Raw genomic sequence first — 14623 nt, forward strand, 5'->3', positions numbered from 1 at the left:
AGATAACGCATCATTTGAGCCCACCATAAATAAAAGTCCTTTTTTTATTCTGACCAGCTCAGGCACATTTGTTGGATGGCAACTCGGTAAAATATTGATGATGCATTTTCGCTGTGCTTCTTAGGCTTCATGTCACACAAAGATTTCTGAAAAGCTGTCTGGCAAATCTGTGGTGTTGCTTCATTCTCAAGTGCAGAAACAAAGAAATATTTTGCTCATACTGCTCGAATGTGTCAGGACAAATTGTCACGTTGCATCAGATGGCAGCCGTGTAATTGATGTTTGCACGCTGATTTTAGGGCTAATGACAGGAGGGATGAGCTGGAAAACTCAACCTGTTTTATTGTAGAAAGAGAACAAGGCTTGCAAGTGAATGCAGATAAAAATGTCTAACAGAATGAGCCAACAAACCTTTCATCTAAACTGCCTAATGTTCGCAATATTAACTAAAATTATTAAGATTTAGAATTCTCTATGATAGTATGTGCCCTCATACATGCAGGATTCACAGGTAGGATTGTGTGCAAATCTATGTCAGCCTCACTGTTGGCTCTCTGAAACATGTATAAGATGCATTAAATTCCTTCTAATGCAAATGAAACGTTTACCGATGCTGCTTCACAATAAAAGCATGAAGATTTTTAAACAAAATGTGCCTGTGTTTTTCTTAAAAAAAAAAAAAAAAAAAAAAAATTTAATTATACATTAACCCTCTAAACCCCAAGCAATTTCTGGGCTTTTTTTTTTTTTTTTTACTTCCATCACATTTGTACCCATGACTACAGTCAAAAATGTCTTCTGTGCAGTATAGCAAATATTATACATCATTAAAAAGAATATCTAAAATTGATCTTATTTGATTGCTCATTTTACAATAACATAATAATAATAATAATAAAACTAAAATCATTCTGTATGTTTTTCCAAGTGCTCATAGGTGTTACCAACACTTAGATATAGATATTTTACTACTCACAGATTTTATTGATTCCCATATTTGTCTCCTCTCTGCTCTCTGTAAACACAACCTGCAGTTCAGCCCAGTTAGCTTTAAATGCAGACTTTTGTGTTTATTAGAGAATCCGGTTAAGGTGAATGGTCCATTTCTTGGAAATTTTTAATTGAGACATGTAGAATAAAGCAATCATTGTGAATCATAACGATTTTAAGCCTAGGTTTGGTTCAGGTTTCCAACAGAACAGTACATCACAGAGTTCAAGACTGTCAGAACATTGATGAGCCGATGATTCTCTTTGCTTTTGCGGTTTCTGGATCTGATAAATGGCGTAATTTGGGGAAAATTTAGAATATAACATGCCTTTCATATCCACTGGCAGGTTGAGAGGTTCAGAGGGTTAATGCATTAGTAATTAGACACGACCACTTGTCGTATGTTCACTTGCACACTACTTTTAATTAACAATGATGAAAAGCCAACCGATTTAAAGTAAGCACTGTGAGCTAAAATATTTTTGAAAGCTTGTAAGTTGTAAGAAAAGTTGATTTTGCTTTTGATTTTACTGTGAAATTTCTTTATACGTATATTATTTGTGAGAAGCAAAAATCTGCATGCAGCATGCCAAGTGTGAAAGAATACACACTGCTCATGTGATAAGAACAATGAAAACACCATGTTTCATATATATCATGATCTCTGACCAAAAGTAAAAGGTGATTTGTGTGTAGTATCTAAGTCTAGCTTTAAAGCTGTTGAGTTAAACAAATGTTCTTTATTTGGTCCTTTTTAAAATGGCATTTGAAGATTTGTAACACTTGCCAATGGAATATCAGTAAAATATGGAAAAAAAAGAGAAAATAAAGTCCTCATTTGTTGACAAGATGAAAAGTGAAAGTGATGGAGGATCATGAGGATCAGGCGGTAAAGTGGTTCTGCTGATTCTGATGATTGTTTGGCTTGTTGCTCTGCACTCAAAACCTGGTTGATACTAGTTTGCTGTCGCTAATATAATAGAGTCGAATTCAGGAATTCTCAATAACAGCAATACAATAAAAATGCTAATAGAGTTAATCGTGTCTCAGCCACTGCAGTCTGTCCCAGTCTGCTCTGCTCTGCTCTGCTCTCTGTGACTATCTGCTGTATTTACAACAACATCAACAGGGGCTTTGAGCTCTGGGAGTCTCTGTCAGGGGAAATGATGAGTCTGGCTGTCACTGTACTCAGTGATGACATAATTCCTTCCCAAAGTCACACTTAATTTACACTATGGAGGGAGTATGTACCTACCTAGAGTCAGACTTTAGTTACACTTGCACTGCAGTGGCGGCCTGGGGATGGGATGGAGAATGAGTGTTAATCACAGGAGGAGGTTATGTGGAGGGAAGACACGGAGGAACAGAGTAAGAACTGCAAATATCGCAGCCAGACTGTTTACCAAGGAAATAATCATGCCAAATTAAACCGATCGACTCAGAATAACAGCCCTGTATGCACTGTACGCACGGAGGAGGCAGAGAACTACTTGGACGCCTCTGTTTCTTGCTGCACATATGTCCTGTAATTTCATGAGGGCGTGCTTGCTATGGATTTGCTGACTGTTCAGTTTCTATTCTTAGCGTGGCCTCATACTGTATCATTCTTGCATGGGATCAATTGCCTGTTAAAGATGGTGTGATCTCCTGTTACCCATGATTAGATGCATCGATCGCTACACAACCATTACTGAAACCACAACGTGTGCGTACAGTACATACAGTACCTGACGCGTCATTTGGGGAAACGGGATGACATGCAACTGTATCCTGCATCCTCTTGTTAGCAGTATGTAGGTCACACAGGATGCTTCAGCTGTTATCATTAAAGCTCAAAGACACTTAATATTTGATGTCTTTACCTCTCATACATATATGTAAATATTTATCACAGGTGCATATACATATACTGTATGTGTATGCACGTCATGTATTATTTCTTTATATGGTAAAAATCTGGCTCAAACGGAATATTTGCAGAGTTGTGATGATATTAAGACACACAGTGATATTTTTACACACGATACAACATGCATGACAATGTAGAACAGCTTTAACATACTGCATACATACAAGAAGACTGACAAGTGTTACTACAGAAAACCTGTTTTTACTCATATTACCTCACATTAGAGAGCTTTAAAGGGCGAAATTTGGTACACAGTGTTTGGTTTTAGCTTCTACAACAGTGCTATGCAGAAAAAATGTCTGTCGTAGTGTCCAGTAAGTGATTATCAGCAAACTTATTGGGCTTTCCACCAACCGGCTGTTTTGATCACTATCAGAATTATTAACAGAGTAAATAAGGGTGGAATGAAATGAGGATGACTACATTTTCAGGTATTTGTATCAGTTCATGATATGGTGGGAGTTGATAAAGTATTTTACATTAAAAAATTCATATTATAGGTGAATTCTGTACTAAATGACCTTTTTGTCACATATGTACTTGAGAATGTCCTTAACCAGTGAGATTTGCACCACTTTCATGTTAATTTCACCGTTTTTTGGCCGTTTTCTTGATCATTCCAATTTATCGAAGACAGATATCAGGTGATGGTTAAAAACTCAAATGGGAACACAGGAGGAACACAGGGGAAGCCGAAACACAAAACAAACAAAACACAGTTTTACAAAAACTCAAAGACATTAAGAGAAAACAGACCACAACCACAAACAACAGCAAAAAATAATAACTTGAAATAAATATAACTTAACCCTATGCACATTAAAACCATAAAGCATTCACAATACAACACAGAGAAACAAATCTCTACGAAAATCGCTGCAAAATACTCCACACAAAAAAAAAACACTTAATGAAAGACACACCATGTTAGAAACATAAATAAGCACAAAAAACAACAATAAAAACATCACATATAGTGAGGAGAGAGAGTGTAGAGGGACAGAGACAATAGAAAGGGAACCCAACAGTGACTGAGATCCTTGAGGGAGGTCTGCAGGAGTGATCTGGAGTGAGCAATCAAAGGAGTGATTGACCGTTTGACCTTTGTGAGCCATGCATACAGCATTTGGGTGCGTTGGAAGTCAAATGGCCAACAATCAAAAAGAAAAGGCTGAAAGGCTAAGAACATAAGTTGGCAAAGACATCTTAACCACAGATGAAGCACACAAGAATGAGTTTTACACAGCGTCAGAATCCCTCTTTAAAAACAAGAAGGAGAGCATTTAGAATCAGCGGAGATGTTAGCTGATAGAAACGCAGCTTGTTTTATCATTTTTTCTTGATTGTTAATCACGTCATATATCCCAGTGTCTACATGCAGCCACCCTTTTATGTTGGTCGACCCGGACAGCTGATTTGTCTGTCACAGGGCTGTACATGCATGACCTTCACATTAAATCCTAGAGAATCAAGTTTCAGAGAAAACAAGAACCAGGTCGTGTTTCTCTGGCATTTTGCTGTAATGTCCAGTGCACAAGCTTCAACATGTTAACACAGAAAAATTGTATAAATCACCAGTGCACAACTTTCTCTAGCAGTTATTTTCGTCAACCGACTCCTGATTTGCTTTAAAGAGGGATTTTTTTTTTGGTAGCGCTTAAATTGCAGTTTATACATAAGAACCATTTAAAACTGTAGCGATGTCAGCGGCTTCTACGTGAAAGGCTTGGACAGCTCAAGGCTTGCTTACCTTAGACAGCACGTGGCCACTTTTCAGTCAAATCTGTCATAGTGTTTGTCTGTCTGTCTGTCTGGTCAGTAAGTGTTTCAGTCACCGAGTGCAGCCTTTTATTCCATTTGATTTCTATCCAGTTCTCCACAGTACAAATACAAAAGGGTCCAGAACTTTTGGACTACACTAGGCACTGAAAGCACAGTTACAAGGTCTAGGGAATAGTATTTCAGATCCAATACACGCTCATAGCACTGCATTTTGTAAATCAGCATAGTTTAACTGATTTATAAGTCGGGTTAAATTGGTTTTATTGAAAGTGTTTGCTTGTTTTCAGCGTGCTATGTTTCCAGAGGTACTATCCCTTGACACAGATGGCTCCACTGACCCCAGTAACCCTGGGCCTTGGTAAGGTGATGCACAACGCTGACTTTTGTGAAGATATTACTTGATTTTTACATGAAATGCAACATATGTACATGTAATCATGCTTTGTGCCCGGAAAATGTGGCATATAAGGAATAGATGCCACTGTGAGGCCTGTGAGTACATGTACATATACAAGTATATACAAAAAGAGCATTGTTTGTTTGTAGCACAGCATCGCTAAATTGCAGCGTGCGCTTTCGTTTGCCAAGGTGGAGGTCCGTGGGGTAGGGAATAACATGAATAAACACACAGTAGAAGGGAGAAACCAAACTGAAGCCACACACGACAACACAAACACGACACTCAGACGGCATTGAGAGGACAGAGACACAGTGTATAACATGTAAGAATGAAAAAGCCCACATACACACGCGTGATATGACACAACCTGAAGAGAGAGACAACAACAACACAGAGGCACATCAGACAACAACGTGACCCGCTGTTCCCGTTCATTCTTCTTCAGTGTATGTTTTATTAGTTACTGACACAGGACACAACATCTGGGTTATTTTCACTTGAGCTGCTGGATGTATCAGCATGTATGCGTTACCCCCATTTGGATCCATTCGTGAGTGTTTGCATGTTTAAAGCGCTCACACAGACACAGACACACTCATACACGTGTGCACTCTACTTATTCTCAGTGTATATCACAGAGCAATCCCATTTTCTTTGCAGAATTCTTGTTTTTAACATCTTGTACATTGAGATTGTCGCTGAGATTACAAAGTTAGAAAAAAGCACATTTTTATGCAAGTAGGATATTGGGCTGAGGTTAGGATTATTGTATGAAATACCTCAAAAATCAAATGATGAGCGCCAAAATGCCACCCAAACTGTAATATTCACTTTTAAGTACTACATAACCTTAGCTCAACTGTTTGCATCAGCCTCTTAATGTATTATTTAAGACTGACAGCAGACTTCCCACACTTTCAGACACAAAATTCTTACAGGTGAAACTCCATAGAACATTTAGACACAACACTGTGAAAATATTAGTGTATCTGTGAAGTCATACATACTATGTGCAGCTGCATCTGTGATAAAGTGGGTGCTATACTCCCGTGTCATAGTCTGTGCATTTGCAAAACATGCTAAATTATGGACAGCCAGATCAAAATTTCTGGATGTTTTCAGTCAAAAGTTGACTAAGCTACGGGCTCCGTTATGGGTTTTTTTTTGTTTGTTTTCAGTGTTACCTCTGGGCTATGGTTTGATCCAGGAGGAGGTGGAGTTTGCATTGAGGTCCTGCTGTAACAGAGACCCTTCCATCTTATACCAATCCTCAGTCAGAGGGGAGTCTGGGCTGGGTGCCAGGGCTGCAGCCTCTAGTTTGGTGTCAACAAGGGGGTGTTGAAAAGTTTGGAGGGAGTGTGAGGGAGTGTTTTGGTGCAGGTTGGCGGCAGTGGCGGTGGTTGGATTGCAGTAGTAAATGAATCGAGGTGTCAGGTTTTCATGAGCATGACGATAATGCACACGGGGCAAAAAGAAAAAAAACAAAAAGGAGGGAGGAGGAATTATGATGGAGCACAAAAGGAAAAGAAAATGGGGAAATGTAAGGCCATTGGATTTAAAGATGGAGCAGAGGGAACAGGGAGCCAGGAGGGAGAATGTAGGAGGAAGGTTAGGAGAGGGAAAAGTCATCAAAGGGGTGAGGAGGGAGAAGGGAAGAAATAAAAAGGACAATGCAAGGCAGGAGAGAGAGAGAAACAGACAGGGAGAAACAGAAGTGACGAGAAGTAAATTAATGCATGGTCAACTGTCTGAGTCCAGAAGACAGAGAAAGACAGAGATCGTTTTTGAGCATGAATGAATGTGACACTATGGGACAGAGATTCACAGACACCATGGAAAGATGGAAGACGTGACTGAGGCGGTGTGAAGAGAAAGCAAAAAGGAGAGAAGAAGAGGGACAGAAAATCTTGTCTGACAGAAGGAAATCAAATACGATACCAAGCGGCGATGGAAACACAGACAACATGAATGTGAAGAGGTGGAAACAAAGAGAGCAGAGCAGAAGAGCTATATGGTGTATATGCATGTGTTGTAGCTGCATGACTGTGTTTTGCTGTTTGCTGTGATTGGAGTCTGTTCTAGCTACAGCTGAGCTCCTCAATCCAACCCATCCTTCCTAAATGTTCTGATCTTGCAGACATGAAGTGACCTATATGTGCTTTACCTGCTGCACGCTGGACGTCTGCATGTTTATATATGTTTACAGCATATTGTGCCTGGCATCTCGCTGTGTGGATCTGTTTACATAAGATGTGCGTGTTTGCATATCCGTCACCCGGTGTGAAACATACCTTTCCGCACATTCCCATCTGTGGCACGGAATTCCCTGGTGTTCAGTAGGAAGCAGGCTCGGTCCTGCTGGTAGCGTTCCCGGGTCGGCCCCCGCCCGATGGGGCTCCTCTCGTCTGGGCTCAGCACCTGGTCGATGGTGGGGCAGTCCTCGTTAGCCAAGGCGGCCGAGGCTGCATCACCGTTCTGCTTGGAATCTAGAAACGGCGAAGAAAAGGGAGAACCAAATACAAGGCAATTACTGTCTGAGAAACCCACAGAGAGGAGCATCTCGTGTGTTGACTTTACTGAAGATTTATTTACTTCATTCATCAAGAGGGAGAAAATAAGTTACATTTCCTACTGCAGTTTGGTAATTTGAGGTCTGTCAATAGTTTTAGTACAACAATAAATTGGATTAATAAACATATCCGTTCGAGCTGCAACTTTTAATTGATTAATTGTCAGTTATTAAACTGTCAACTACATCAATAACTGAATATAGTTTGAGTAATTTTTAAGAAAAAAAGCCTAAATTGTGTCATTCTAGCTTCCTATTTTTTTTTATATCTTCTGGTTACTTGAAGCTCATTAGGTAGTTTTCAAATACTTAAAATATTGGAAGACAAGTTGTGGATTTATTCAAAGACTGAAGCTGTATTTGGCACAAACACTGTGTTAGGATAGCCTTTAGAAATTTGCCAAATAATGTATTAGTTGCCATGCCTGCACAGGAGAATAATTGTGTGTTTAAGCTGAAGCCTCTTGATCTTGAACTGTATTTTAGTTTTTGTGAAACACGATTACAACTGCAAGGTTCAAGATTCCTTTGCTTATGGGACTAGTGCTCCAATTATCAATTAGTAATTAACTATTTTGATAAGTGAGCAGTTTTTCAAAGAAAATTCCTGATTCCATCATCTTCAATTTAAATATTTTCTGGTTTCTTGTCTCCTCTATGACACTTAACTGAATATCTTTGAGCTGTGAGCAAAACAAGATATTTTAGGGCATCAATCTCGGCCTTTAGGATACACATTGATTGGCATTTGTCACAATTAAGTGGCATTTTATAGATCAAACAACTAACTGAATAAAAGAGAAAATAACCAGCTAATTAACTGATAATTAAAATAAGCCTTAGTTGCAGCCCATGTACCATGTTAACTTTAAACTTAATGGTATAGTTAGCATTGAAATACATTGTCAGTTAATGTTAATATAGCTTTTTTTGATATATACAGTATATATGTATATGTATAGTAAAACAGTCAAAGAATCAACCTTGCATACTGTCAAACAGCTAACATTAATGAGTGATTGCTAATGACTGACTGCAGTCACCCACATGATGCTAAAATCTGCTACCGAGCATCTGTGTTGTTCTTTTTTCTGCTGCAAAAAAAATGATGAAGACAAGTCTCGGAGCCAGTTGTCAAAACTTTGATTAATACCACTTCCTGCTAAAAAGGAAAAAACAACTACTAACACAGCCTACAAAAAGGCTGGAAGAAAGCCAAGCAGACAAGATGTAGTAAAAGCACTGATGAAACCAATATTTTCTGGCTCACTGATGACTAAGCCGGTAAAGTATTGCATTAAAGATGCATTATTGTTGCATGTGATTGACGCCTGCTGCTGCAGCACGCAAAAAGCAAACAAAGAGCCAAATTACCTCCTGATCCCACGGCTAATGCCAGAGAGGGAATATGTGTAGTCAGCCCAAAGTGAGATGCATTTAGCTGTTTTAATAGATAATTGAGGTCATTTTCCTTCTGTAGTGTTTGTTCCTCGCTGACAGATGGGAGCCTTAAGGCAACTCTGAACCTACCAGTTGATCATAAATTACACATGAGTTCTGATGGGCCAGTGATTTCTCCAGGGCGGCTCCAGAATCAACTACGCATCACTTCTTGATAGTTCGCCTACTTCTTTATCTTGACACTTTGGCTCTTAATTCTCCATCAGACCTCTAGAATCGTCATTAAAGACCAAAACTGCTCTCAGTATACTCAGTTTTAAACAATTCCCACTGAGTGTGTATCTGTAAACTTTGACACTTGGATACATATACTTATTCCCAGATTTGTTTTCCTGCTGTTCAAAGATAATATCTGTGCATAGAATAAGGGAACTGAACATGGAAAACCAAATCTCTCACCTCTGTTGATCTCTATTATTTCTTCTTGGGCGAGAGGACAGTCACCCCCTATGCCTCCAGACCCCATCACTCCACCTAAGACATTTCCCAAGATCCTCTGCGGTGATGCGGTCGCCATTGCTAGGGCATCTGGCTTGCAGTAGTTGGGGGACCCTGGTTGTGGCGCTCGGGGGATGTGTTTGTTCTTCTTTTTGGGCAGCTTTTGTTTGGCCATGGCCAGAGAGTAGTACATGCCGAAGTTGTTGACAATGACAGGTACAGGCATAGCAATGGTCAGCACACCAGCCAAGGCACACAGCGCACCCACCAGCATCCCCGACCACGTCTCCGGGTACATGTCTCCATAACCCAGCGTGGTCATGGTCACCACGGCCCACCAAAACCCAATGGGGATGTTCTTGAAGTTGGTGTGAGCGCTGGCAGTCGGGTCATCTGGGTCTGCGCCAATTCGTTCAGCATAATAGATCATAGTGGCGAAGATGAGGACGCCGAGAGCTAAGAAGATGATGAGCAGAAGGAATTCGTTGGTGCTGGCGCGAAGGGTGTGGCCGAGGACACGGAGACCCACGAAGTGGCGAGTGAGCTTGAAGATTCGGAGGATACGGACGAATCGGACAACACGGAGGAACCCCAGGACATCCTTGGCAGCTTTGGAGGACAGACCGCTCAGGCCAACCTCCAGGTAGAAGGGCAGGATGGCGACAAAGTCGATGATGTTGAGGGTACTTTTGAAGAATTCAAGCTTGTCTGGGCAGAAGGTGACTCGCAGCAAGACCTCAATGGTGAACCAGATGACGCAGACGCCCTCCACATACGTCAACCAGCTGTCGGTCACCACCTCATATACGATCTCCTCACGGGTCACGTTGCCCACCGTGACGTTCTCTGTCTTGTTGAGGATGGTGTTGAAGGCCTCGTGCGTCTCCATGCAGAAAGTGGAGATGGAGATGAGGATGAAGAATAGGGAGCCGAATGCCACATACTGGAAGACAGGAAGAAACCAGCAAACAGAAAATAAAATCAGGAGGAGAAAGCAAATGGGTTAAAAAAAAAAGAGTCAGTTGCAAATCAAGAAAACTCAGGAAGGTAAAGGCAAAATAGGAAAGCATGACGAAGGACTACAGCATTGTTGAAGTATGAAACCTCAAAACAGAGCAGAGAAACAACCAGTGTACATATGACCTTCTTTTTTTGTCATACCAAACAAATGATGCAAATACTAACTCTGCTGGACACTCAGTTTGAGATTTACTGTATTTTCATCAATTCTAAATTTTACATGCATGAAATAAAACAAAGGCCTGTTTTATAACAAACCAGATGGCGAGTGAACGTTGCCTTAAAAGGACAATTGTCCTGACTAAAGTATATGAGTCATAAATAACTGTGTTCAACAGTGATGCCAAAAAAAGAAAGATATACTCTCAGTAAATGGCAGAGTGTGTGCCATCAGGAAATGATGGCGTACTGTGATGATGAGTTTTTAGAATATCTCTATTATAATGTGTATCATAGCCTATGCTTTTTCTTTTAAATTTACATCTTTCTATACTTAAAATGAACAAATATTACATTTAGAACAACTAAATTTTCAATCACCCAACACCACCTTCATACCAGACCCTTACCCAAAAAACGAACCTAAAACCAGTTCCACCTGGACCCAAAACACATTTGTCTTAGAGTTTTGACTGTAGATGATCTCTGATCTTGCTCAGAAACTACAGTGACATCCCACAGTTACTTCACCAGTCAGTTAAGTTGCAGTTTACATCCATCTCCTCTCCTGTTCCTGAGTTACAGCATTAAATAATGAGCAGAAAAGTGTTTTTTTTAAGACAGATCATTATGATTTTACAGCGACCTTTAGGGCATAAAATGAAATCACTTGCTCATTTTATCATATTTGTGCGATATTTGGTCATATTTACAGTAAGACTGCTTGGGTTATGACCAAAGACTTGTTTTGTGAGGCCACAGTGACATTTGATCTTTGACCACTAAATTCCAATCAGATCATCCTCAAGTTCAAGTGAACGTTTGTGCCTGAATAAATGTCTTGCAGGTAGTAAAGAGATATCACAAGAATCGGACGTATGGACAGAGAGATATATAATTGCTCCCATTGCTGTCAGCAGTGCAGAGATATTAAAAGACAAAATGGAATTCAAATCGAAATGCACTAATGTAGCTGAAAACTGTAAAAGAAAATGTGCAAAAGGGGGTAAAAAGCTAATTATATAACTAATTTGTTTTATTTTGCAAGGGAGAACACAGGACAGGACAGAAGAATGGAAAAGAAAAGAAGCTGAAGGGATAGGATAAATAAATAACTGATCATCTGTATGCTATAATCTTGTAAACAAGCGAGTAATCCTGCATTGTATTCCCAGAGTTCATTGTGATTTCCGTGTTGTAAAAGTGGTAAAACAAGAGTTATATTGCAACTGTTTACAGATTATAATAAAAATCAGGCCTTGCAAATGAACAGTTGACTGATGTCAGTTATTTTGAGATCTTAATTTTGATACAGCTTTTGCATGGAGATTGCACAAAACCATTTCCTACCGGTACACTTGACCGGTGATCCAAGTCCGTTACATTAGCCTTTAGTCAGCCGTCACATCGTCTGACTTAGTCTGTTTGAATTGGACTTTCTATAATGTTGAGCATTTTTAAATACTTAAAGTAATGGAAGCAAAGTTGTGGATTTATCCAAAGATTAAAACTGTATTTGGATTAACTGCACATCTCAAATCAATCTCTGTCAGCATATTATTTGACAAATGTAGTATTAGCTGCCATGCCATTGCAGTACTGCACTGCAAAGTATGAAGCGTCTTGACCTTGAATTGTATTTGAGGTTTTTGCAAGGTTTAAGATGACTTAATTATTGTGACTAAAGCTGCAATTAATAATTAGTTTTTCAAGAAAAATCCTGATTCTTGATTCCTAAAAATTTATATTTTCTCTTTTCTTTTCTCCTCCATGACAGTAAACTGAATATCTTTGAGTTGTGGACAAAACAAGACAGATAAGGATGTCATCTTTGGCTTTGGAAATCACAACATTTTTCCCACTTTCTTATATTTTACAGACTAAACAACTTGTCAATTAATCAAAAAAATAATCTTTAGAATGTTTGACTGCGCACCAACATGCATTTGTTTCAAATTAAAACATCTGAATCAGACTTCTTGGTAGTATTGCAGCGATACACTTTCTATAAGCGGCATTCTTTCTGTGCTACAATATCTCACTACTCAATGTTTGCTTGTTCATTTCTGAAACGTTGTCCTCGGGGTAACTTTTCCTGGGCGGGAAGAAGAAAAATGAAGTCGCCACATTGTCCCACTGCAGAGATCTCGGTTTTCTCAGTGAGTTTATTTTTCAGCTTTGCTTGTTTTTTTCATTACTCAGAGGCAATTTTCTTAACATTGCCCATCTGTGTCATCTGCAAGCGGCAGGATATGTACCCAGCTTATTATTCCACTGTAGCCCATTCAATTGTCAGTGAATCGGTGACAGTAGCGTGATAACACCAGTGTGCGACGGGCCTCTGCACAACCTCCCCCTGTTGCAGTCCATTCCCACAAGCCGTGCAGTGTATTTATAGATGCAGTATACTTTGTGCTTTATCAAATAAATAATAAAACACAGACATGGCCTGAAGAGCAAAAGAGAAAGGTAATTCATACTTGAGTGGAGCCCATATATATAAGAAGCCTGAGTGCCCTCAGTGTATTGTGCGTGTCACCGTGTATTTTCAACATTATGCACTTATGCAATATCAAGAGCAACATACTTATAAGAGGAGGCCTGTATAACTAAGCAAACGGAGGAAACCAGTTCCAGTTATTTTTCTTGAAAGGTCTCGCTTCTGTCTCCCCCTTTTTTCTTTGAATTGGAAATTGGATGAGAGCCTACACATATTTTCTCTAAGTGCCTTCATGACAGAAACAGACTTAAGACTCTGAGCCACTGTATTTATTGAGGAGATTAGCCAACAAGTATTCAGCCAAAAAAAGTGACCTTCCAGGAAAAGTCAGCGTAAGTCAGCATCCACTGTCTGGTTTTGAATTTGTAGAAGGTTTTGCAGTAGGTTAAGACAATTGTTTTGCAGAGAAAGTGCCATGAAGGCTCGAGCGAATCAAGAATCATATTTTTACTAGCTTTACTACCTTTTTGCACTCCAAATAGTTTGCCGGTGAATAACATCAGGTTTGTTCCGGCTTTTCTGCTTTTCTCACAACCATCCACCCTCCTTCTCTTCCCTCTCTGGCCTTTTTTTTCCTCTCCTTCTTCCCTCCTCTTTTCGTTCTCCCCCCTCTCTCCTCTCCATCCCTACCTCTTTTCTCCTCAGCTATACTTCTCACTAGTCGGTGTCTGACCTACTTTCTCAGATTGCTGCAGTGCTCTCCTCCTCTGTATGGTGAAAACACACTCACACTGAGGTTCTCAATCATCCTCCTACCTCTCTAGCCCCATACCAGCCTCCTTACCCCCCCATCCACATGTCCCAGGGAGGCAGGATAACACCAGCGGGACCAGCTAAGGATGCTCCCTTATTGGCTAAACACCAAGAAAGTCTTCACATTTACAAATCAGGACAACGAGGAGAGTTTTGCCCTCAAGTGTTATGCTCTTATTTCTACTCTTACTGTTGTCATTATTGCTTACGATGACATTAAAGATGTTGGTGATATAACAACGGTTAGACGGAGGAGATGAGCAGCTCCAGTGTGGTAAAAAAAGTGTGAAATCTGCCCTCAAAGGGAGTTTTTTTTCCTCTCTCCCTGCTGTCTCTTACACGTGTACAAACACAACAGAGCGCAAAGAGAAAAATAGTGGCGAAACTGCGGCAACATCGCATCTTCTATGTAGGCTACACAGGTGGAGACACAGGAGGGGGTGGACAGGTGGGAGGGAGACCAGACGATGTGGATCCATGCGTAGAGAAGCACAAAAGAAAAACCAGAAAAAAAAAAAAAAAAAAGTTGAAGCAGTCCACTGGAAAGGACAGCGTATGATACAAGTGAGAGGGGGTGAAGGCCGAATGCCAAAACAGTTAGAGCGATTCAGAATTTGACTGAGGAAAGTATTCCGAACCAAG

The 14623-nt window shown here is 40.0% G+C and overlaps 1 protein-coding gene across 14 annotated transcripts in view; it reads right to left on the minus strand.

The window, feature by feature from the left end:
* The window catches only part of LOC111584631 (potassium voltage-gated channel subfamily C member 1-like), a 54324-nt gene that overhangs the window by 15229 nt on the left and 24472 nt on the right, over window positions 1–14623 (minus strand). For 2 of the 14 annotated variants that reach the window (XM_035940783.2, XM_055004537.1), the window contains exons 3-6: window positions 9511–10492; window positions 7373–7567; window positions 5428–5448; window positions 2246–2286 (exon numbers count right to left, since the gene is read on the minus strand). In XM_035940783.2, the coding sequence (XP_035796676.1) occupies window positions 2252–2286; window positions 5428–5448; window positions 7373–7567; window positions 9511–10492 (1233 nt within the window). In that variant the 3' untranslated portion in view covers window positions 2246–2251. The other 12 variants (XM_023293812.3, XM_055004538.1, XM_035940780.2 and 9 more) reach the window with 8 other exon arrangements.

Source organism: Amphiprion ocellaris, chromosome 18, assembly GCF_022539595.1.
Source record: "Amphiprion ocellaris isolate individual 3 ecotype Okinawa chromosome 18, ASM2253959v1, whole genome shotgun sequence".
Lineage (NCBI taxonomy): Eukaryota > Metazoa > Chordata > Actinopteri > Pomacentridae > Amphiprion > Amphiprion ocellaris.